Raw genomic sequence first — 25277 nt, 5'->3', positions numbered from 1 at the left:
AGATTCGGCGTTTCTCCTCCTGCTCTCCTCGCTTCAGCAAGGTTTCAGCCCCTCACTTTTGTGTCTCTGCCTCGATTGATCTCTTTCCCATCTTCATCTCCTCCCTCACGCTCTTCCTTCTCTCCTTCTTCCTACGATTATAAGACTTGTGCTATTATACCTACATTAGAATTTGATAAGGATTAATATAGTGTAGTCCCACTCAGCCTTGTGTGTACTGTATGTATAGGTGTATAGCAGCATGGAGCATCTGTCCCAGCTCGAGCACAAGCCCGTGGTGACCCGCAGGGAGCCGAGAGGTCATCGGGAGGACCGAGCAAAGAGGGAGAGTCTGGGCAGCTTCACTCTGAGAGACAAAACATGGAGGACCGGCTCTCCTGAAATGTGAGTAGGAAGTTTATAATGCAGGTAAATGATCGGTCATATTCATTCTCCTGGTGACAGGAGGCATCATGGCTCTGTGTGTGTGTGTGTGTGTGTGTGTGTGTGTGTGTGTGTGTGTGTGTGTGTGTGTGTGTGTGTGTGTGTAGGAAGCGCCTGTCCTGCTCTGTGTATTCCTTCACCGAGTCCGAGTCCAGTCCTCCCGGCGTGCGCCGTCGTTTCTCTGCTCTCATGGACACGCACCGCGTCCCCTCACCTCTAGAGACAGATACAGACTCACACACTCGACACACACCAGTCAAAACCAGAGGGATGTCACTGGAAGGTGCTACTATGGCAACCAGCTCCGGGGTGGCAGAGTCCTCTGTTACGGCACCAGCAGCACAAGGAATAGGTGTGTGAGGCATTTTAGCTGGATAGTAAATAAAAGTAAGGTCACTGTACGAGTCTCCCACCCATAATGTCTACACCCCCCACCCATAATGTCTACACCCCCCACCCATAATGTCTACACCCCCCACCCATAATGTCTACGCCTCCCCCATAATGTCTACACCCCCCACCCATAATGTCTACACCTCCCACCTATAATGTCTACACCCCCCACCTATAATGTCTACGCCTCCCACACATAATGTCTACACCCCCCACCCATAATGTCTACGCCTCCCCCATAATGTCTACGCCTCCCACACATAATGTCTACACCCCCCACCCATAATGTCTACGCCTCCCACCCATAATGTCTACGCCTCCCCCATAATGTCTACGCCTCCAACCCATAATGTCTACAACTCCACCATAATGTCTACACCCCCCACCCATAATGTCTACACCTCCCCAATAATGTCTACGCCTCCCCCATAATGTCTACGCCTCCCCCATAATGTCTACGCCTCCCACCCATAATGTCTACACTCCCCACCCATAATGTCTACACTCCCCACCCATAATGTCTACACTCCCCACCCATAATGTCTACACTCCCCACCCATAATGTCTACACTCCCCACCCATAATGTCTACGCCGCCCACCCATAATGTCTACGCCGCCCACCCATAATATCTACGCCGCCCACCCATAATATCTACGCCTTCCACCCATAATGTCTACGCCGCCCACCCATAATATCTACGCCGCCCACCCATAATATCTACGCCTCCCACCCATAATATCTACGCCTCCCACCCATAATGTCTACGTCGCCCACACATAATATCTACACCTCCCCCCGTGTTCCTACAGATAAACTTCTGAAACCTGCTGATGCAGCTGTGACGTCAGGACCGTTCGGAACCAGAGCCGCGAGTGAAGTGGTCCTGCGGCGAGCACGACATCAGCACCTCTCTGCCGATGGAGAGAAACACCCTCCCTCACTCTCTAGCACCAAGGTCATAAAGTCAGCGTCTGCCTCTGCCTTATCCGTCATGATTCCTGCAGGTCAGAAATACCACTAATACAGTAAAACTCCACTCCATCTTAACTTTGTCTTTTGTATTTATTTTTATTCTGCTTTCTTATATTTATGAACCTTTTTTTTGCAGTGGAGCAGCATGGGACATCCCCACTGGCTAGCCCCATGTCTCCTCGCTCAATATCATCCAACCCGTCATCCCGTGACTCATCCCCCAGCAGGGACTACTCTCCATCCGTCAGCACTCTGCGTTCTCCCATCACCATCCAGCGCTCGGGAAAGAGGTACGGTTTCACGCTGCGTGCCATCCGAGTCTACATGGGGGACACCAACGTCTACAGTGTCCATCACATGGTCTGGGTAAGATCTGGGAGGCTCACACACCTTCACATCCCAAAATGCACTGTGCTTTATCTCACAATTAAAATAAATTGTTAATATCTTTTTTTTCTACTGTCCAATCACAGCATGTGGAGTCTGGAGGCCCCGCCCAGGACGCAGGTCTTTGTGCTGGTGATCTCATCACGCATGTGAACGGAGAGTCTGTGCACGGATTGGTTCATACAGAAGTGGTGGAGCTCATTCTGAAGGTACAGCAGTCTGAAATCGCCGTCTGCTTCTCGTTCTTGTGAACCGATTAAACGGAGCTGTCGCTTTATAAACACCTGGTTTTGTGCTCAGAGTGGGAGTAAAGTGACGGTGACCACGACTCCTTTTGAGAACACCTCCATTAAGATCGGACCAGCACGAAAGCCCAGCTCCAGAGCCAAGATGGCACGTCGCAACAAGAAATCCATCACCAAGGAGGGACAGGAAAGGTGACATTCCCACTCAGTGTGTTTATAGATCAGATTTTAGATGTTTTCCAGTCGAATTCTCATTAAATATGGTGCATAAAAAATTCAAACTTCCCGAGTTAGTTTATCTCTCACATTTGCAATGAGCAGGTTTCAGCTATGAGTTATATGATAAAACATTCTGACCTGTCTTTTTTCCCCCACCGTCTCTCTCTCTCTCTCTCTCTCTCTCTCTCTCTCTCTCTCTTTCTTTCTCTCATTCAGTAAGAAGCAAAGCCCTTGGCTTCGTAAAATCACTAAGCACTCAAACCTGCTCCACACCAGCCGCAGTCTTTCCTCTCTGAACCGCTCTCTCTCGTCTGGTGACAGTCTCCCTGGCTCTCCTACACACAGCCTGTACGCTCACTCACCCCCTGACTCCGCCCACCTCGGTCAGTGACTCACAACAATATCTCAGATATGACAAGTGAAATATTACAGGACTGCTAAATGTTAAATGACCTAAAACACTGAAACACACACATAAACAGACACACTCACACACACACTCACACACACACTCACACACACACTCACACACACTCACACACACACACATACACACACACACAAACACACACACACACAAACACACACACACACATATACACACACACACACACACACACACACACACATATATACACACACACATACACACAAACACACATACACATAAACACACAGACATACACACACATAAACACACACTCACACACACACATACACACACACAAACACACACACAAACACACACTCACACATACACACATACAAACACACACAATGTAAATTTCTTTGATTTAAATGTCTCCTGCTCAGTGTGTTTCTTTTTTGCTTGGAACATTTCTACATGTTAATCGAACTCAAGCTTACTTTTCATTATTCTTGGCTGTAAATTGAATAACAAGATACAATGTTCTCTACAAAGCCTCGGTTAATTGACGGTAGGCTGTAAAAGTATAACAGATGTATTATTAAGACACTGCATATACACTGATATTCCTCTCTTGTGGATATTAAGGAAGTGTTCAAAATAAAACTCGATCACTGTCGTGCTATTAATCTGGGATTTGTGCTCTGTCTTTTAGCCCGATATTGATCCAAACACTGACGCTGTTTATTGTAAACAAACTAAATTTAAGTTGTTACTACTACAAATAATAATAATAATAATAATAATAATAATATCAAACAGATCTCATGTAAGTTATATTAATAATTAGCATTAGAATTATTAATAAGTAATAATAAGTGAAGTGACATACGGCAAAGTACGGTGACCCATACTCAGAATTCGTTCTCTGCATTTTTTGACCCATCCAAAGTGCACACACACAGCAGTGAACACACACACACCGTGAACACACACCCGGAGCAGTGGGCAGCCATTTGGGGGGTTCGGTGCCTTGCTCAAAGGGCACCTCAGTCGTGGCCGACCCGAGACTCGAACCCACAACCTTCGGATTACGGGTCAGACTCTCTAACCATTAGGCCACGACTTGCCCCACATTAATAGTAATAACAGTAATAATACCATTATATACTCATAATAACTTAATAATTTAGTTTGATTAGTTATAATCATTCTCAGTATTAACAACATAATAAACTCATCTGCACTGGGTATTAAACTGGTATTGATATAACTACTAAACACTGAACAGACCAAAAACATAGCAAGTTACCTAACAAGTCATAAGGCTGATCTTTTACCAGCATCATGTCACTTTTATACCCTGGGACTGAATTATTTTCTACCTGTAATCCATTATGTACCTGATACTGTTCCTAAACGTAACTTCTGACCTAATCATCATTAATATTAGCATGCTGTTTAACTTTAATTCAATACTTAGCTGAAATTAACAGGACATTAATCTAATATTACATTATGATTGACCTTTTTCTGGTTATCTGCTCAGCTCAGGTTGGAGATTTGGAGAAAGGTTTCATAGTAAACCAGCTGTATTACCTCCCAGTATTTATCCTATAACATACACCATTAACAATTACTCATATTAACATTTTGACTAAAATCGTTATCCATGTTTTAACTTAGCTATTAACCTGACACTAACCTGTCATTAATCAAACCCCCTCTCTTCCCTCCCCACCCTTCTACCTCTTCGGTGTGTCTCTCTTTGTGTCTCTTTCCTCAGGCATGTCATCCCAGAGCAGCTCCCCGGCATCCTCCACTCCAAACTCACCAGCTACCTCTCATCACATGCGGCCGAGCTCACTGCACGGCCTGTCCCCTAAGCTGCAGCGTCAGTTCCGCTCGTCTCGCTGTAAATCCGCTGGGAGTGTCCCTCTGTCCCCTCTGGCACACACCCCCTCCCCGAGCACGCCCAACGCCACACCCAATTTCCCTGCCAAGCTGCACTCATCGCCGCCAGTAACAAGGCCTCGCTCACCTCTCCTTACACGGGTGCAGTCGACCGAGAAGCCGGCTCCGCCCTCTCCGCCATCGTTTGCTTCCTTTCCGTCGGCAGCGGAAAAAAAAGGTGGCCTGAGAAAACATGGTGTGGAGGAATACCGTATTCTGCAAAGCCTGCAGGAGATTGAAGGAGAAAACGCGCTCACAGATACGCTGCAGACCGCAAACAAGCAGGACTCGCCTTCTGTTCAAGACTCCGTGCTAAGCAAGAAGGTCAAACCGTCCGAAGTAAAAGAGACGACGAGTTCTTCAAAAACCCACGATTCCATCAAAACCATAACTACAGCAAGTTGTGAACCTGCAAAGCAAGACAAATGTGCATCAAAGACACCAACCACACAGGATTCAGTCTCTGACATGAGAGAAAAGCCTGGGGTAAAGATGCCGTTACTGCGCGTAGATACCGCTACGCCAAAACCGCCGGATCGGAAGACTGAGGGCGGGAAAGAGCAAGAGAAAGGAAAAGCAGCGAGAGAGAATGATTCAAAAAATAAATCGGAGGTTGTTGAACTGGGGAAGTGTGTGAAAAAGCCCCAAAGTGTAGAGGTTAAGACGGAATTCGGGAGCAAATGTGGTGAGTGCAAGGCTAAAACTCCAGCACCTCCAGTGACGGGGGCAGGTGTGCTACAAATAAAATCCAGAGAGGAGAAGAGTTCGGTCCACTCCGGGTCAATCCGAACCCTCAGAGAAGAGCGCTCACAGTTGGAAGTTTTGGAAGAAAGCCCAGCTTCCCCATCTCCTTCCACTCCATCCCCCAGCACGGGCAAATCTCGCACCATCTCCCCTGGTGACCGCTCAAGCTTTGTCACTCAGCTCACCAGTGTGGCCAAAACCGTGCTCGGGCCGATGAAGCTAGGATCACAGGACGGAGGGAAAGGGAAGGATTCGAGCACCAAAACTAGCGAGGACAAGCGTTCCGGGACGCTGGGAAAGTCCGAGGCTTCGTCAGGAGCCTGGCGCATAGCGACAGGAACGTGGCCTGGACCAGGATCTTCCAAATCAAAGAGCTCTAATAAGCATTCCTGAACTTCCTGTTTGTAACCTTTGGGAGGAGATGAGAAGTAAGCGATACTTAAGCGATGACCTAATACTTCCACAACTACCAAATTAACACTTATCCATAATAAAAAAAAAAAGGTGCTCTCAATCTGTCATCGTTAGATGCGTGTACATCTATAGACAGTTTTTAAAGCTGCAGTATGTAACTAAAGATTCACAGAAGAACATTATGTAACAACAGTAGTAGCATGTAACATCTGTTTACATTCAAGTAGTATTGAAGTGTTGAAGTAATACCCAGCATTGTGGTTGTGAACCCGTTACGATCTTTGACCTTTACTGCTTTTCAGGGCCTGAATTTTACAGAGTTTAATAAGGCTTGAATAAATTTGCGACTGGCTGACTAAATCTAGCTTATGTGACATCAGTTTCGAACATCGTTAGCCAGCTTACAAACGCGGCTGCTTAGTAAAATAGTCTACAAAGTGTTCTGAATATTGCAAATAAAAAAGTTATTTACTGCAGCTTTATTGTAAATGTAACACCGGTTTAGTGTATAGCGTAAAGCACCATGTGTGTGTGTAGCTGCATGGAAGGTATTGTGAATAGAAAAAAACTGAGAAGAGAATATGATATTTAAAAAAAATAATACTACGCAAAGACCCGATGCTAGTGAACATTGTACACATCCGATCGTCATAACCGTCTCTATAGCAACAGCATGTCAGTGATGTCATATCAAATGCTATCGACTGCGATGGGTGGCAGAACCTGTCGATTCTCTTATAGCAAAAAGGCAAATAAATAAATAAATAAATAGATCACCATACTTGAAGATGCATAATACACAATCAGAGGTTTGCTAATAAGGTGGAATGCTTTATTTCACTACGTACAGTCGTAAACACCTGATTGGTCCTTGCTACTGATCCTTTTCCTCGATAACACCTGCAATAGACATAAAGAAGTGTGCGAGGCATAAACAAAGTGTTCAATGTCCCAGAGAACGTGTTTTATTAAACTAATGCTCCTGTAGGTGTGTCCTAAATTTCTAATTAGCTTCAGCCTCCTAAAAAAAATGAGTACTGTTCAGTCCTCCATTTCCCTACACTCCAAATTACTGAGTCGTTACAGACGCAACGCTTTAATAACAAGTTATCTCTCTAATATAAGTCTTCTCTCTCAAACTTCGTTCATCAAGTTAGCTTTCTCTCTCAAACTTTCACTCTTAAAAAATAGCTTACTTTAGTGTTGGATTTCTCTCTCAGATTTGCTTTCTTTCTCTTAGGTTAGCTTTCTCTCTAAGGTTAGCTTTAGCCCTTAAACATTAGCTGTCTCTAGAGTTAGCTTTCAGTGTGTAAGGTTAGCTTTATGTGTCTAAGGTTAGCTTTCTCTCTCTTAGGTTAGCTTTCTCTAAGATTTGCTTTCACAGTCAAAGTATAGCTTTCTCTCTAAGGTTAGCTTTAGCCCTTAAACATTAGCTGTCTCTAGAGTTAGCTTTCAGTGTTTTAAGGTTAGCGTTCTCTCTCTTATGTTAGCTTTCTCTCTCTTAGGTTAGCGTTCTCTCACTTAGGTTAGCGTTCTCTCACTTAGGTTAGCGTTCTCTCTCTTAGGTTAGCGTTCTCTCTCTTAGGTTAGCGTTCTCTCTCTTATGTTAGCTTTCTCTCTCTTAGGTTAGCGTTCTCTCACTTAGGTTAGCGTTCTCTCTCTTAGGTTAGCTTTCTCTCTCTTAGGTTAGCTTTCTCTCTCTTAGGTTAGCTTTCTCTCTCTTATGTTAGCTTTCTCTCTCTTAGATTAGCGTTCTCTCACTTAGGTTAGCGTTCTCTCTCTTAGGTTAGCGTTCTCTCTCTTATGTTAGCTTTCTCTCTCTTAGATTAGCGTTCTCTCTCTTAGGTTAGCTTTCTCTCTAAGCTTAGCATTTATTTATTGGTTGCTCAGAATTTGTCCCACACATCGTGCCACCAACACTGAGGTTTACACATAAATTTGAGAGTTCTGCTCTGCCCCCTTTAGATAGTAGCCACAAGACCAGAGTGAGCCAAGTTTTACACCACAGTGCTGCTGAATTCAGAATTCTGATTGGTTAGAAACGGTTGATTCATTTTTATCAGCTCTGACGGTACCACAGGTTTTTAGCACATATCTTCTAGCTCTAGTATGTCATTGTATATATAGTAAAAGCTCAAAACCACCAATCCAGGCGCTGATAATTGTCCTTACTTGGAATTCAGGTTCTCTGGGCCTTTAAACACTGAATGTGGAGAAGAAACAGAACAAATTTAATTTCGAACTTTAAAGAACATGGAAAATGAACCGTTGTGTGTTTGTGTGTGAAACTTCCTACATATGCAATGAGAGCGTTCTCCTGTGTGTAATTTAATGTAGACTTTGTTTTCACACTTTTTTCTTTCCTAACTCTTACTTGACTACATTTTATACTGTGTGTGTGTGTAGATGTGATTTCCAAGTTAGTAAGTGGCAAAGTTCAGATTTGCTTGTTTACACTGAGTATCACCCTGCATCTTAGTTGACACCCAGAATGTTCCATCATGTCAGTAGATGAACGATGCTGGTGTGTGTTCCATGTTACGTCGTGCTGTCACGTCTGTGGATGTTTAACAGTGCAGTCTGTAGTGTTTAAAAGTTATACAGTTATTATACAATATCAAAACCTCACTACCGCCCTTTGTCTTTACCGTTTACCTTCTTCTGCAAAAGGACACGATGTGATTACAACCAGTGCTTCTGAGGTGTGGTTTGGCTCTAACCTGCCCACTAGTGGACAAAGCTTTTATTTCTTTATTTATACAAAACATTTGAAACAACATTAGAGGCACATTAGAGCTCAATAGACTTTTGTTCACATTTTCTGGCCCTGAAATTAGCCTCAAACTCCTTTTCCCAAAAAGAATTTCAGCTCACACTGGCTTCAGTAGATAAGCTCATCCGTGTTTGTATTGTGGCTGTATTCAATAAGAGAGTGTGACAAAATTACAAATGGCCCCTTTAATATTTGCATTTATATACCATCAGTGACTTGACTCGAATCAGACTTAAGTCACAAATTTGAGACTCGACTTGACTTTGACTTGACATTCATGACTTTAGACTTGACTCAGACTTGAGTTAAATGATTCAGAGATGGGGGACTCGACTCGTGTCAGACTTAAGTCACAAATTTGAGACTTGTGACTTGCTTGATTAATATTAAAAAAAGACTCGACTTGACTGACTTGACAGTCATGATTTGAGACTAACTTGTGACTTGCACGTGTGTGACCTACTCCCACCTCTGTATACCACTGCAAAGTTTAAAAAAGACAAGATCTTGCAAAAACAGCTTGTTCCATTTGTCAGTCTTGTAGATGTAGAACTGTAGATAAAAATCATGTGATAAAGACTGATGGAACACTGATAATGTGGTCATTCGTTTCTCAATTTCAAAATATTCAGCATAGCAGTAATGACCTTTTTCTATCACAATTATTGTCCTATCATTCCTCCTGAGCGTCAATGTTCATTTCTGAAAATAAACTTTCTATAGAGTTTAATTGTAAAACTTATCTAGAAGGTTACAGAACAAAACTGTGAGATTTCCGTCTCTGAATAAGACACGTGCGATTTCTCAGATCTGTATAAACGAGCTGACTAAACAAAACACGAACACACACAAAATACCTACAAATTCACTCCTATTATATCAAATTAACCACTTATACCTGCACTGACGTTTTACTTAACGTCCAGAAGACGTTCCTAAGGTACTGTGTGTTCTGCGTTCTGCTCTGCGGTAGTGTGTTTGCTAAACTCCTGTCATAGATGATGTTTTGTGTGTGTGTGTGTGTGAGTGTGTGTGTGTGTGTGTGTGTGTGTGTGTGTGTGTGTGTGTGTGTGTGTGTGTGTGTGTGTGTGTGTGTGAAAGAGAGAGAGAACTGTTTGAGTGTCTCGGTGTCTAGATTTATGTAGTCGTACATTGTTTTCCACTTTGTTGCTGTGGATTAAAAACCACTGTAAAGAATGCACTTTATTTATCACGTATATTTAGAGGAGGTCCAAGCTAAAGTAACAAGGTGACGAGGCTCTCTCTCTCTCCGTATGCGTTTAAGGAGTTGTTTCTAATTAATATGCACTGTACAGTTCTGTTTAAAACGTGACGGATGTTTGGGAGCCGAATTGATCCTTGAAAACGTGGGTTTTTCCATCAGTTTTCCCTAAAAAGACAACATGATGTTCACATGTTTGTTTGTTTGTTTTATTTTACTAGTTTGTTGGGCAATAAATGGCAGATGCCCACCACAATTCCCCTTATTACCCCCTCTTTCAGGACATTGCCACCTGCTGGCCAAAATGCTTGGACCCCTGTATTAACCATTTTAATTTGTTTACATGTTGCTTTTAGTTTTATAATCAGTTTTATTTTATTTTTTTATGATCAGGTTTTATTTTTTTATGATCAGGTTTTATTTTTTTATTTTTTTATGATCAGGTTTTATTTTATTTTTATGATCAGGTTTTATTTTTTATGATCAGGTTTTATTTTATTTTTATGATTTTGAGGTATGGTTTTATGATTCATTTTATTTATTAAATTTTTTTATCTTATTTTTTTCTGAAAACCTTTCAGAGCGTGTACTTGGATTTATTTGAAATGTTTTATCACGGAATTTTATTCATTTGCAATATTTTTTTTCTCATTTTATTTTCCTCAGCAATGCAAAACAAGAGGCTGAAGTGCAGTAACAATAAAAACAATGAAAAAGATGATTAATGTTGTTTTTTTTGCCTTTTCTGTGGTATATAACTTTTATACAGAGTTTATATCACACACAAACACTTAAATTACACTGAATTTACATGTTTTCCATCACCAGCTAAATTAAGTGCCAGTTCGCCAACTAGCTAAACACACACAAGGCGTCAATATTTTATATAAACACGAAGCGCGAGACTTTTACGATACCACATTTGATTGACATGGCGATCAACCAATCACGGCTTAGACGCTAAGAGCAGGTTTTTTTTACTCTATTGATAAGGATTGTGTGTCATTTCAGCGCGCTAGCAAGTGACACCTGATTGGTTGGGAATTGTTCGTCCTGCCTTTGACCTGTATTTCCTTCTCTCTGATTAGCTTTGTAATCTTTTTCGCCAATCAGCTGCACGATACGTCTTGCGTTGCTACGTGACGCACAGAGTAAATAGGAAGTGAAACATTATGCTGAAAGTTTTGGCGTCAATAATGTCCGCCTTGTTTTTGGCAGGATTCCTTTTGTATTAAAGGATAATGTTTATTAATGCAAATAAATACACGGTAAGTGTTTCATGAAATCTCGTATATCACGTACACACACACACACACACAACATACAAACAAACACACACACACACACACACACAACATACAAACAAACACACACACAACATACAAACAAACACACAACATACAAACACACACACACAACATACAAACACACACACACAACATACAAACACACACACACACAACATACAAACACACACACACAACATACAAACACACACACACACAACATATACACACACACAACATACAAACACACACACACACAACAAACAAACACACACACACAACATACAAACACACACACACACAACATATACACACACACAACATACAAACACACACACACACAACATACAAACACACACACACAACATACAAACACACACACACACAACATACAAACACACACACACAACATACAAACACACACACACAACATACAAACACACACACACACAACATACAAACACACACACACACAACATACACACATACACACACAACATATACACACACACAAACTCACACATACACACACCTACACACACACACACACACACACACAGTGCAGTAAGTAAAAAGGCTGTTGATGCTTGTTTGCTAGGATTTGGGTTCTCAGGTTGCCATGGTGAGCAGGTCCAGCAGAGAGATATGATGACCTCTACTTGTAATCAGGGGGTGACCTCCACAGAAGTCGTGGAGTCATTTGAGTTTGTGTCACACCCTGAACCTTCAGACTGCACTTACACCTCGGACCACACGCACTCCTCAGAGGCAGTGAGGGACAGACCTAGGCTGAGGAGCAGGCTGGTGTCTGCATGGAACAGTGTGAAGTACGGAGGTGTGTGTAAACCTGTGCTGAGTGTACAGCTTTAAACACGAGGCAGGAGTGTAGTAGTGTGTCTCTGTGTGTGTTAATGATCTCTGTGTGTGTTAATGAACTCTGTGTGTGTTAATGAACTCTGTGTGTGTTAATGATCTCTGTGTGTGTTAATGATCTCTGTGTGTGTTAATAAACTCTGTGTGTTTCAGGCTGGAATTTAAAAGCCAAATCTCGTCTGAATAAAAACTCTCCTGTGTGTATGCTGGGCCACACATACCACCTGAGCCATGAAGGTGTTTATCTCACACACACAACAGAAAAGATGCTTTTCACCTAACACACACACATTTTCAAATGTTTGTGTGTGTGTGTTAGGTGAGAAGAATCTGTTCCGGTGTGTTTTCTCGTCTCTATTCTGGATGACCTACAGGAGAGGCTTCTCTTCTTTACATGGATCATCTCTGACCTCAGACAGCGGGTGGGGCTGCACGCTGCGCTCTGCCCAGATGCTGCTCGCACAGGCACTGAAGATACACACACTGCCTGCAGGTATGCACACATACACACAATCTCACACACATTGACATACTCACATGTTCACGCTGTACTGTGTTAAGGGTGGACGTGGCCAGGGGCTCATCACCAGACCAGAGATGACCTGGAGCTCAGACACTCTCAACCCTTTATGCTGGGATTGGGACGGAGCCAGAGGGGTGGGCAGAGGAGGCGGAGTGAGGGTGCCGTACTGGATGAGGATGAGAAAGGGCAGGAGAGCAGACATCAGCGTCTAGTGGCATGGTTTGGGGACACGCCATCTGCTCCTTTCAGCCTGCATAAGCTTGTGGAGTTTGGGCGGTCGTCAGGGCAACGGGCGGGTGACTGGTACGGCCCATCAGTCTCCGCTCACCTGCTGCGGTAAGACGCTGTGTCAGGGAGCTCTGGCGTCAATTTCTGCTTTCCTTTATTGCATACTGATGTGTGTGTGTGTGTTTACAGGAAGGCAGTAGCAGCATCTGAACTGAGTGACCTGGCTGTATATGTGGCACAGGACTGCACCGGTGGGTTAAATAAATAAATAAACAAAAAACTGCCACAACACGTCTCTTAGGAATACAAAAGTCAACGTCAAAAGTCCACGTCACATTATCAGGGATTACTTTACTGTAACTGTTTTATTCTTAGTCAGTAATGACGTTTCAGCACTGTGTGTGTGTGTGTGTGTGTGTGTGTGTGTGTGTGTGTGTGTGTGTGTGTGTGTGTCCGTGAAAAGTGTATGTGGGAGATGTGCTGAGACTGTGTGGAGAGTGTCAGCGTGAGCTCTCGACAAGATTTCGCCCTGTTGTCATCCTGGTGCCTGTGAGACTTGGCGGAGACACACTGAACCCTGTGTATGTCCCTCATGTGAAGGTATACACACACACACACACACACACACACACACACTCTGTCTCGTTGGTGGAGACACACTGAACCCTGTGTATGTCCCCCATGTGAAGGTATGCACACACTCACATTCACAAACTCACTCATACACACACACATTCACACACTCACACACACATACATACACTCACACACTCACTCACACACACATACACACACTCACACACACACACACACACACACACACACATTCACACACTCACACACACATACATACACACACACACACACACACACACACACACACACACGTTGTTGATGTTTTTTTTGCTTGATCCTGTAGAGACTGCTTGAGCTGAAGAGTTGTGTGGGGATAATCGGAGGAAAGCCGAAGCACTCGCTGTACTTCGTGGGGTTTCAGGGTGAGTGAGACGGACATTACCAACAGGGGGCGCTGAATCGAAACACATGCCACTTTATTCCATGTTGATTTTTCTTTCTCTAAACAGTTTGGGGTTTCGGGTTTATAATCTGGTGATTTAATATCAGGGAAATTAATACATGGACCTTCACGATGGTCATGTGATCACATAGAGGCGTTCTCCGACTCTATAATAAACACACTCCTTTCTCTCTAAGCAGATGACCAGCTGCTGTATTTGGATCCTCATTTCTGTCAGCCTGCTGTGGATGTCAGTCAGCCCAGCTTCCCCTTAGAGGTACAGAAATGATTAGTCACTTCCTAAACACAAGAACTTGTAATATAGTAGCTTCAAAACACTGATGCTGGCCTACAAAGCCACAAACAGACCAGCGCCGTCTTACCTCCAAGCCCTCATCACTCCTCACACTGCACCCCACACCCTCCCATCTACAGCACTGCTCCACTGGTCCCACCATCTCTCAGGGTAAGAGGCAAGTATACTACAAGACTCTTCTCTGTTCTGGCACCGAGGTGGTGGGACGAGCCCCCCCTAGGGGTCCGGACAGCTGAGTCACTGGTTATTTTCAAGCGGCGGTTGAAGACCTACTTATTCAGGAAACACTTCAACTAGCACGTCAACTATCTTTTGCATTTAAAAAAAAAAACCAAACACAACCTAAGACATTTTTTTATTGTAACTTTGAACAAATGTTTTAAACTCATGGTATCTTAAGTATGTAACCTAGTGAGCAGCATTAATGTATCCAACGCTAGAGATATAAACACTTACGTACGTCGCTCTGGATAAATGCTGCGTCTGCCAAATGCTGTAAATGTAAGAAAGCAAGGCTGGTTAGTTAGCTGATACTAGCTAGCGTTGCTATGGTTACAGTGCACGTGTGTTTGCAGTCTTTTCACTGTAAGACGGTGAGGAAGCTGCCGTTTCACCGCATGGACCCCAGCTGCACCTTGGGCTTCTACGCTAGGAACAGAAGGGACTTCGACACTCTATGCTCTGATGTTACCACGGTAACAGACAAAACACACACACACACATACACACACACACACACACACACACACACACACACACACACACACACACACACACACGGGAAAAGATAATGTCAGATGTCACCTTTTTACCCGTTAAACCATTTTTTAATTCTACAGTTTATTACAATCTAATACACAATATCTCAGTTTCAATCTCATTATCACCCCCTCCTCCACATCCTCCTCCACATCCTCATCCTCCACATCCTCCTCCACATCCTCCTCCACATACTCCTCTACATCCTCCTCCACCCCCTCCTCCACATCCTCCTCCACATCCTCCTCCACATCCACCTCCACATCCTCCTCCACCCCCTCCTGCACATCCTCCTCCTCCTCCACCCCTAGTGCCCCTTCAGACCCTGTCTTTACTGCCACTCTGTTACTACATTAGTAAACGTTCGGGTCGACTCTGATCCTCCCTGCAGCCTCCGTCTGGTCTTCACTCCTCTGTTTCCTCCTCCAGGCTCTGACCTCATCCACAGACACGTACCCCATCTTCACCTTAGCAGAGGGCAGCGGACAAGCCCAGCGCGAGCAGCTGGAGCTGACCTTTGACCCAGGAGTGCACATTTCACCCAAAAGCAAAGGAAGACAAAAGAGTAAGCAGAGCAGCATGGAGGAATTTGTGCTGGTGGGAATGCTGGCTCAGTCACAGTAAGGTCTGTTCCCAGATCAGACACTGACGTAAAACAGGTCATTCACCAGCCCACGGGTCAGAATCAGCAGCTTAGAGCCTAAAGTTCACACGCAGTAATCAACCAGCAGCGATAAGCTTGTAACTTGCAGCAGTGAGCTTCCTAGTGCTGTTTGTCTTAAACTAGTGACTGTAAGCTTTCAGCTAGCAAGAAGGAAACAATACAGGAAGATGGGCAGGGAAATGTGGGTGGAGATGATCACATCTGGGTCGTATGTATGTTTGTGATATCGTTTTCATCAGTATCGTCCATCCCTCCATCCCTACAGCACTAAAAGCTCAGCTTCATATGATTGTAACATACATCTGTATGCACACACAAACATTATTGTGTGTGTGTGTGTGTGTGTGTGTGTGTGTGTGTGCATGTGTATGTATATGCGCGTGTGTGTGTGTGTGTGTGTCTGTGTCTGTGTATGTATGTATGTGTCTGTGTGTGTGCGTGCGTGTGTGTGTGTATGTGTGTGTGTATGTGTGTGTATGTGTGTGTGTGTGTATGTGTGTGTGTGTGTGTGTGTGTGTGTGTGTGTGTGTGTGTGTGTGTCTGTGTATATATGTGTGTGTGTGTCTGTGTGTGTATGTATGTGTGTGTCTGTATATGTATGTGTGTGTCTGTGTATGTGTGTCTGTGTCTGTGTATGTGTGTCTGTGTCTGTGTGTGTGTTTGTGTGTGTGTGTATGTGTGTGTGTGTGTGTGTGTCTGTGTGTGTGTGTGTGTCTGTGTATGTATGTGTGTGTGTCTGTGTATGTATGTTTGTGTGTCTGTGTATGTATGTGTGTGTCTGTGTATGTATGTTTGTGTGTCTGTGTATGTATGTTTGTGTGTGTATGTATGTCTGTGTGTGTGTGCGCGTGTGTGTGTGTGCGCGTGTGTGTGTGTCTGCGTGTGTGTGTGTGTTTTCTTTTTTAGGGTTTGTTGTTTAGGTTTCATTTACCTTTTTTTTGTCAAGTCGAGAGTGTATGATTTCTATCTTTTCCTATAAATAATGACTAATTATTATATTGATCATTATTTTTGAAATAAAAAACAAGACTGCATTTAGACATTTAGGATTTCTTTCGTCCATGTAAGAGATTTTGTTAATGAACAGAAGTGAAAGTTGTGTGTTGGGTGTGAGACAGGAGACGGAGTGTGTTTGTAACCGGATCAGCGTTTCACAGGAAGCTTCTCCTCACGCCTCTGACACCGGAGCATGTCTAAAACCCCGGAGAGCCATTCGGCTGTTCTGTTACACAGTGATCCGACACTCTAAACCATCAGGACTGCGTATGTGCGGTGTATCGTGTCTCCTCTGAGTGACTGATGGATACGAGATGCTCATTAGGAAGCCCGTGTGCTTCCCTGCTGTAGAATTTAATGTGGAAGTATTGAACGCTTTCCTCTTCATTCATCACCATTAAATCTTTTCAGAAAGTAAAACAAGAAGTAGCGTGGCCTTGCTCAAGGGCACCTCAGTCGTGGTATTGCCGGCCCGAGACTCGAACCCACAACCTTCGGGTTAGGAGTCACCTTAGGACTTCCCCAGCTGTGTGGTAAATTTGCATCACGTTGAAATAAACTTTGTGTCATTCAAGTGTTTATTGTCATATGTACAGGAAACAGTGTCACACACTATCATGATATTCTTACCCTGAGAATCCTGTTGATAGGAACAAAAAATCTATCTATCTATCTATCTATCTCTCTCTCTCTCTCTCTCTCTCTCTCTCTCTCTCTCTCTCTCTCTCTTCACATGGATGGTGCATATTTAGAGGTCTACATTGGTACCTTCAGTAATGGAATCTGATCATTGTCTCATTTGTAAGTGTGCGTGTGCGTGTGTGTGTGTGTGTGTGTGGGCACAGTGGTGTAAAGCTTGATACCCTTTCACTCAAGATCTGTGGGCAACTCAAGAGGGCAAACTGTGGCTGCAGTGTTGGGGGAAGAGATGTAGTTAATGTATCCTTAATGATAATGTGAGCCCTCCTCCTGATGACCCTGGGTTGATAAACCTGCAAGATCCAAACCGATCTGGCTTTAAAGCAGCATATTCCACAGAGATGATCCTCTTTGCTGTCTCTGAGAAGCTACATGCTGCTAGATCATAAAAGCTGACATCTGTGATCGTCAGCTTCCTCGACCCTTCGTCTCTCTGGAGGCTTGGAATTTGTGGATCAGCATGGGGATAGTTTGTTTCCTATCTGGAAGGTCAGTTACTGTATATCAGGTAACATCTGAGTCACTGGTTATCTACAGATGACGGTTAAAGACAGCTCTTCCTGAAAAGTCTACGAACTAGTGTAACTAAAGAGGATGTGCTTCATTGTACACCTGAATTTCCTCAGCCTTCTCGAAGCGTGCAGTCGCTGTGGAGATTTCGTCACCAAGTATCCAGTGAGATCCTCAGTCATGTGAAGGCAAAGGAATTTAAAAATGCTCACTCTCTGAACTTCTGACTTGTTATTGTGTGATGCTGAGTTCTGCTCCCTCCTCCTCCTCCTCCTCCTCCTCCTCCTCCTCCTCCTCCACAGTCGTCTCCTGATTATGTGCAGTGTGTTAAGGTTCTTCATTCCTCTCATTTCTTCTAATCAAAACACACAACCACAACCTTTGAAGCTTGTACAGATGAACTTCTGAGGAAGAGTGACAGCATGTAGAGATCCTGAGAAACCAGTCTCATTAATTTATCTAACTTTTTTGGCAAGTATTTTGTCTAAGTGTATGTTCAGAATGCCTCAAATTGCATTACTGCCTCACCCACTTCTCTTTTTGCTCGATATGTTGTGTGCAGTGTCATCTGTTAGTTCTCAATGTCATGTATATATTTGAACTGGTTCCCCTCATCACCTGGCTGGATGAGACCGGTTCTGCTACTAATCCACTCTATTTCTGCACAGATTTACATAATGCAAATTGGAGTTCTTTAAGTCTTGATTTGCACCTGCTCCATAAGAACCCAATGCATGGTAATGTGTAGAATTGCATTAGAACCCAAAGTGATCAGTGTACAACTGCATTAGATCCACAGTGATCAGTGTAAAGAACTGCATTAGATCCACAGTGATCAGTGTAAAGAACTGCATTAGATCCACAGTGATCAGTGTACAACTGCATTAGATCCACAGTGATCAGTGTACAACTGCATTAGATCCACAGTGATCAGTGTACAACTGCATTAGATCCACAGTGATCAGTGTAAAGAACTGCATTAGATCCACAGTGATCAGTGTAAAGAACTGCATTAGATCCACAGTGATCAGTGTACAACTGCATTAGATCCACAGTGATCAGTGTACAACTGCATTAGATCCACAGTGATCAGTGTAAAGAACTGCATTAGATCCACAGTGATCAGTGTACAACTGCATTAGATCCACAGTGATCAGTGTACAACTGCATTAAATCCACAGTGATCAGTGTACAACTGCATTAGATCCACAGTGATCAGTGTACAACTGCATTAAATCCACAGTGATCAGTGTACAACTGCATTAAATCCACAGTGATCAGTGTACAACTGCATTAGATCCACAGTGATCAGTGTATAGAACTGCATTAAATCCACAGTGATTAGTGTGCAACTGCATTAGATCCACAGTGATTAGTGTGCAACTGCATTAGATCCACAGTGATCAGTGTATAGAACTGCATAAGATCCACAGTGATCAGTGTGTAGAACTGCATTAGATCCACAGTGATCAGTGTAGAACTGCTTTAGATCCACAGTGATCAGTGCAGAACTGCATTAGATCCACAGTGATCAGTGTACAACTGCATTAGATCCACAGTGATCAGTGTATAGAACTGCATTAGATCCACAGTGATCAGTGTATAGAACTGCATTAGATCCACAGTGATCAGTGTATAGAACTGTATTAGATCCACAGTGATCAGTGTATAGAACTGCATTAGATCCACAGTGATCAGTGTATAGAACTGCATTAGATCCACAGTAATCAGTGTATAGAACTGCATAAGATCCACAGTGATCAGTGTATAGAACTGCATTAGATCCACAGTGATCAGTGTAGAACTGCAATAGATCCACAGTGATCAGTGTAGAACTGCATTAGATCCACAGTGATCAGTGTAGAACTGCATTAGATCCACAGTGATCAGTGTACAACTGCATTAGATCCACAGTGATCAGTGTAAAGAACTGCATTAGATCCACAGTGATCAGTGTACAACTGCATTAGATCCACAGTGATCAGTGTACAACTGCATTAGATCCACAGTGATCAGTGTAAAGAACTGCATTAGATCCACAGTGATCAGTGTAAAGAACTGCATTAGATCCACAGTGATCAGTGTACAACTGCATTAAATCCACAGTGATCAGTGTACAACTGCATTAGATCCACAGTGATCAGTGTACAACTGCATTAAATCCACAGTGATCAGTGTACAACTGCATTAAATCCACAGTGATCAGTGTACAACTGCATTAGATCCACAGTGATCAGTGTATAGAACTGCATTAAATCCACAGTGATTAGTGTGCAACTGCATTAGATCCACAGTGATTAGTGTGCAACTGCATTAGATCCACAGTGATCAGTGTATAGAACTGCATTAGATCCACAGTGATCAGTGTATAGAACTGCATAAGATCCACAGTGATCAGTGTGTAGAACTGCATTAGATCCACAGTGATCAGTGTAGAACTGCTTTAGATCCACAGTGATCAGTGCAGAACTGCATTAGATCCACAGTGATCAGTGTACAACTGCATTAGATCCACAGTGATCAGTGTATAGAACTGCATTAGATCCACAGTGATCAGTGTATAGAACTGCATTAGATCCACAGTGATCAGTGTATAGAACTGCATTAGATCCACAGTGATCAGTGTATAGAACTGCATTAGATCCACAGTGATCAGTGTATAGAACTGCATTAGATCCACAGTAATCAGTGTATAGAACTGCATAAGATCCACAGTGATCAGTGTATAGAACTGCATTAGATCCACAGTGATCAGTGTAGAACTGCAATAGATCCACAGTGATCAGTGTAGAACTGCATTAGATCCACAGTGATCAGTGTAGAACTGCATTAGATCCACAGTGATCAGTGTAGAACTGCATTAGATCCACAGTGATCAGTGTAGAACTGCATTAGATCCACAGTGATCAGTGTAGAACTGCATTAGATCCACAGTGATCAGTGTAGAACTGCATTAGATCCACAGTGATCAGTGTGTAGAACTGCATTAGATCCACAGTGATCAGTGTGTAGAACTGCATTAGATCCACAGTGATCAGTGTGTAGAACTGTATTAGATCCACAGTGATCAGTGTAGAACTGCATTAGATCCACAGTGATCAGTGTAGAACTGCATTAGATCCACAGTGATCAGTGTGTAGAACTGTATTAGATCCACAGCGATCAGTGTGTAGAACTGTATTAGATCCACAGTGATCATCTCTCATTTCTCATTTCCCTCCTGCACCATTAACTGTTGAGTAAATTTGGATCATTCGACTCCAGCTCATGTCTGGTTTGTGTAAACATGTTGCTGAGTTTGTGCTGTTTTATCTCTTACATCAGAACAAAAGAGGAAAATAAAGAAACGATATTGATTTGCACACTGTGATGCTTACAGGTACAGGTAATACTCTCAGGTAAATGAACTTAATCATATAATTCTTTGAGAGTGAAAAATTAGGACTTTCTAAAGCCAGGGCTTTCTCTGGGGTGTTTTATGGCAGTGTGCACCTGCCAAGGTGGACACTCTGGTTCTCATTCTGGAGAACCACAGCAGGTAGAAGTGAGTACATATAAACTACACCCTCCTATCAGTGACACTCGCTGCACTGTGGGGTTTTAGGGTGGAGCTGTTAGATTTTTTTTTAATCTGAATATTTTTTCCATTGAACTGTGAAAATGTCTGTCACGGACACACCGGGTGTGGCTAGGCTAGAAAATAATTCACATAGCTCTAGAGTCAGGGCCCTATTCTTTGGAACTGTGAAATTCATCAAATTCCACAACACACACACACTTTCATAACATCTAATACACAGAGAAAGTGAACAATGCCACCATTCCTGCATGCCATGAACCTGTCTGGGTGCGTGTGTGTGTGTGTGTGTGTGTGTGTGTGTGTGTGTGTGTGTGTGTGTGTGTGTGTTTGTGTGTTTGTGTGAAGGTACTGTAGGTGTAGAATGAATGAAGACCTTTCAGTCCTAATCATTTTAGCACAGAGATACAGATCTCATAATTCCACAGTAACTGAGATAACACCATGAAGACACACCATGAAGACACACCACGAAGACACACCGTGAAGACACACCCCGGTCCTCAGATTCTTACTCTGCTTCACTCTTTTCTTTACTGTGTCCTGAAATGTAAAGAGCCTTAAATTGGTCTTAACAAACAAATCGTACAGGAATAGAACAGCTCCTGATTTGATCAGAAACAATAACGTGTGGGTAATAAAGTGTGAAAAGAGTCTTTATGCATCATTTACGCAGTGTTTATGTGTGAAGGTGAGCGGTTAGCGTGCATGCACTGTGTACAAACGTCTAGCAAGATTTACTCCGGTGACAAAACAGTCGGGTCACGAATGAATGGATGCACAAATACACAAATAAGCAAAAATACAAAACCGAATCCAGAGCTCCAAAGTAAGCTGTGTGCATCTCGGACAGAGAGACAGGCAGAGAGACACAGACAGAGAGACAGTCAAAGAAAGAGGCAGAGAGACAGAGACACAGACAGATTGACAGACAGTGACACAGACAAAGAGAAAAACAAAGAGAGAGACAGAGAGACAGACAAAGAGAGAGAGAGAGAGAGAGAGAGAGAGAGAGAGACGCAGACAGATTCACAGACAGAGAGAGGCAGAGAGACTGACAGCGAGAGGCAGAGATAGGCAGAGAGACAGGCAGAGTCTGACAAAGAAAGAGGCAGAGAGACAGAGACAGACAAATATACAGGCAGTGAGAAAGACAAAGAGACAGACAGTAAGAAAAGCAGAGAGACATACAGAGAGACAGAGACAGGCAGAGAGACAGACAGAGAGACAGAGACAGGCAGTGAGACAGACAGAGAGACAGATAGATATAAACTGGGAGCTGTGAAACCCAAACTAGTTCTAAATCAAAACTGAAAGGCGCTCAAACTAAAGCTTTTAAATTGTCAGAATGTTTTCTTAATGTTTCTTGAATGTTCAATCTGTCAGGATTTCTTTCTAAGCAAAACATCTAAAGAGCCTTTTTTACAGACATGATTGAACAGTAAGAGAACATTCAGTAGGAGAACATTCAGCAGGAGAACATTCTGTAGGAGAACATTCAGTAGGAGAACATTCAGTAGGAGAACGTACAGTAGGAGAACATTCAGCAGGAGAACATTCAGTAGGAGAACATTCAGTAGGAGAACATTCAGTAGGAGAACATTCAGTAGGAGAACGTACAGTAGGAGAACATTCAATAGGAGAACATTCAGTAGGAGAACGTACAGTAGGAGCACATTCAGTAGGAGAACATACAGTAGGAGAACGTACAGTAGGAGAACATTCAGTAGGAGAACGTACAGTAGGAGAACATTCAGTAGGAGAACATTCAGTAGGAGAACGTACAGTAGGAGAACATTCAGTAGGAGAACATACAGTAGGAGAACATTCAGTAGGAGAACGTACAGTAGGAGAACATTCAGTAGGAGAACATTCAGTAGGAGCACATTCAGTAGGAGAACGTACAGTAGGAGAACATTCAGTAGGAGAACATTCAGTAGGAGAACATTCAGTAGGAGAACGTACAGTAGGAGAACATTCAGTAGGAGAACATTCAGTAGGAGAACGTACAGTAGGAGAACATTCAGCAGGAGAACATTCAGTAGGAGAACATTCAGTAGGAGAACATTCAGTAGGAGAACATACAGTAGGAGAACGTACAGTAGGAGCACATTCAGTAGGAGAACATACAGTAGGAGAACATTCAGTAAGAGAACATTCAGTAGGAGAACATTCAGTAGGAGAACATTCAGCAGGAGAACATTCAGTAGGAGAACGTACAGCAGGAGAACATTCAGTAGGAGAACATTCAGTAGGAGAACATTCAGTAGGAGAACGTACAGTAGGAGAACGTACAGTAGGAGAACATACAGTAGGAGAACGTACAGTAGGAGAACATTCAGTAGGAGAACATTCAGTAGGAGCACATTCAGTAGGAGAACATTCAGTAGGAGAACATTCAGTAGGAGAACGTACAGTAGGAGAACATTCAGCAGGAGAACATTCAGTAGGAGAACATTCAGTAGGAGAACATTCAGTAGGAGAACATTCAGTAGGAGAACATTCAGTAGGAGAACGTACAGTAGGAGAACATTCAGTAGGAGAACATTCAGTAGGAGAACATTCAGTAGGAGAACATACAGTAGGAGAACGTACAGTAGGAGAACATTCAGTAGGAGAACGTACAGTAGGAGAACATTCAGTAGGAGAACATTCAGTAGGAGAACATTCAGTAGGAGAACATTCAGTAGGAGAACATTCAATAGGAGAACATTCAGTAGGAGAACGTACAGTAGGAGAACATTCAGTAGGAGAACGTACAGTAGGAGAACATTCAGTAGGAGAACATTCAGTAGGAGAACATTCAGTAGGAGAACGTACAGTAGGAGAACATTCAGTAGGAGAACATTCAGTAGGAGAACGTACAGTAGGAGAACATTCAGTAGGAGAACATACAGTAGATGATCAATGTTTGAAAACTGCAATAGTAAAAAAAAAGTTATTAATTATTAGTAAGTTATTAGTTATTAATGTTATCAGAACGTTCAGTCCATATTCAGCATGTTCTCAAACACAACAGCATGGCGACGTTCTCAAACCCTCGGCTGTAATTAAGGTTAGCTCCTGAAGGTTACAGAACGCTGCTCAGTTACACGTCTTCCTATAAACTGCTTTTGTTACTTAGGAATGTGACGTCTATAGACAAGGTTCTGAAGAAACTGGTTCTTTAAGGGTTCTTTGGATAGTCTAGGTTTGGACCAACATGAAGTGGAGTCACTGTTAATGCTCCATTATTGTTTCACATCGTGCACATTGCAGGAAATTCCCAGTGTGAGGAACGTGTCGAGGCCGAGCCGCTCCGCGTCGCCGTCTATTCAACTTCTGTACAGCTTCTGTTCATCTGAACAAACTAGTAGGGCTACACTTGTCATCAACACATGTAGTCACATCCACTTTACATCAGCACTGCGGTATGAAATACTCACATCTAATAATAACAATATTAACAATGCAGTCCAGTGGGATGTGTGAAGCGTGTTTAGTGACATGAGACAGGAATACAGATGTAGGTTAAGAGTTCCAGTTTAGCTCAAAACTATTCACACTCCAACTCTAAAGATTTCAAATGTGAGTGCGATGTGTTAGGAACCCAGATGCCAGTTTTCCCTCTCTGATTATTTAAAGCTTAGTTTAGCTTGGTTAGCATGTGCGCCTCACACCTCCAGGGTCGGGGTTCGATTCCCGCCTCCACCTTGTGTGTGTGGAGTTTGCATG

At 43.0% G+C, this 25277-nt stretch overlaps 3 protein-coding genes across 4 annotated transcripts in view; all 3 read left to right on the top strand.

Annotated features, from left to right (window-relative positions):
• mast1b (microtubule associated serine/threonine kinase 1b) overlaps positions 1 to 10835 on the top strand; it is a 31182-nt gene extending 20347 nt beyond the window's left edge. Inside the window, exons 19-28 of one of the 2 annotated variants that reach the window (XM_027158806.2) lie at positions 1 to 41; positions 230 to 384; positions 531 to 775; positions 1628 to 1822; positions 1927 to 2156; positions 2264 to 2386; positions 2478 to 2614; positions 2858 to 3024; positions 4795 to 6133; positions 10781 to 10835. The exon at positions 1 to 41 is cut by the window's left edge and continues 69 nt beyond it. In XM_027158806.2, coding sequence (XP_027014607.1) covers positions 1 to 41; positions 230 to 384; positions 531 to 775; positions 1628 to 1822; positions 1927 to 2156; positions 2264 to 2386; positions 2478 to 2614; positions 2858 to 3024; positions 4795 to 6098 — 2597 coding nt within the window. In that variant the 3' untranslated portion in view covers positions 6099 to 6133; positions 10781 to 10835. Of the gene's footprint in view, positions 42 to 229; positions 385 to 530; positions 776 to 1627; positions 1823 to 1926; positions 2157 to 2263; positions 2387 to 2477; positions 2615 to 2857; positions 3025 to 4794; positions 7289 to 10780 lie in introns of those variants that run through there. The other variant, XM_027158807.2, reaches the window with a different exon arrangement.
• A 386-nt stretch (positions 10836 to 11221) lies between these two features.
• On the top strand, positions 11222 to 16307 carry LOC113650448 (cysteine protease atg4da-like). Its single transcript, XM_027158823.2, has 11 exons — positions 11222 to 11382; positions 11999 to 12235; positions 12427 to 12510; positions 12593 to 12766; positions 12835 to 13132; positions 13214 to 13275; positions 13488 to 13624; positions 13944 to 14022; positions 14243 to 14319; positions 14934 to 15053; positions 15547 to 16307. Exons 2-11 carry the CDS (start codon positions 12046 to 12048, stop codon positions 15739 to 15741), a joined length of 1416 nt encoding a protein of 471 aa, XP_027014624.1. The 5' UTR covers positions 11222 to 11382; positions 11999 to 12045; the 3' UTR covers positions 15742 to 16307.
• Positions 16308 to 21355: 5048 nt separating this feature from the next.
• LOC125145175 (filaggrin-2-like) lies at positions 21356 to 25277 on the top strand. Its single transcript, XM_047816085.1, has 2 exons — positions 21356 to 21365; positions 23006 to 25277. The coding sequence occupies exons 1-2, from the start codon at positions 21356 to 21358 to the stop codon at positions 24628 to 24630; spliced, it is 1635 nt and encodes a 544-aa protein (XP_047672041.1). The 3' UTR covers positions 24631 to 25277.

Source organism: Tachysurus fulvidraco, chromosome 7, assembly GCF_022655615.1.
Source record: "Tachysurus fulvidraco isolate hzauxx_2018 chromosome 7, HZAU_PFXX_2.0, whole genome shotgun sequence".
NCBI classification, from domain to species: domain Eukaryota; kingdom Metazoa; phylum Chordata; class Actinopteri; order Siluriformes; family Bagridae; genus Tachysurus; species Tachysurus fulvidraco.
This window is presented reverse-complemented; position numbering and strand designations above follow the sequence as displayed.

What these genes read in the sequence shown, in the direction of transcription:
- LOC113650448 (XM_027158823.2), top strand. Translation starts at nt 12,046, where the DNA reads ATGATGACCTCTACTTGTAATCAGGGGGTGACCTCCACAGAAGTCGTG. An exon ending in GTCTCCGCTCACCTGCTGCG is followed by an intron (nt 13,133 to 13,213) that starts GTAAGACGCTGT and finishes GTGTGTTTACAG; the next exon opens with GAAGGCAGTAGCAGCATCTG. An exon ending in AGCCCAGCTTCCCCTTAGAG is followed by an intron (nt 14,320 to 14,933) that starts GTACAGAAATGA and finishes GTGTGTTTGCAG; the next exon opens with TCTTTTCACTGTAAGACGGT.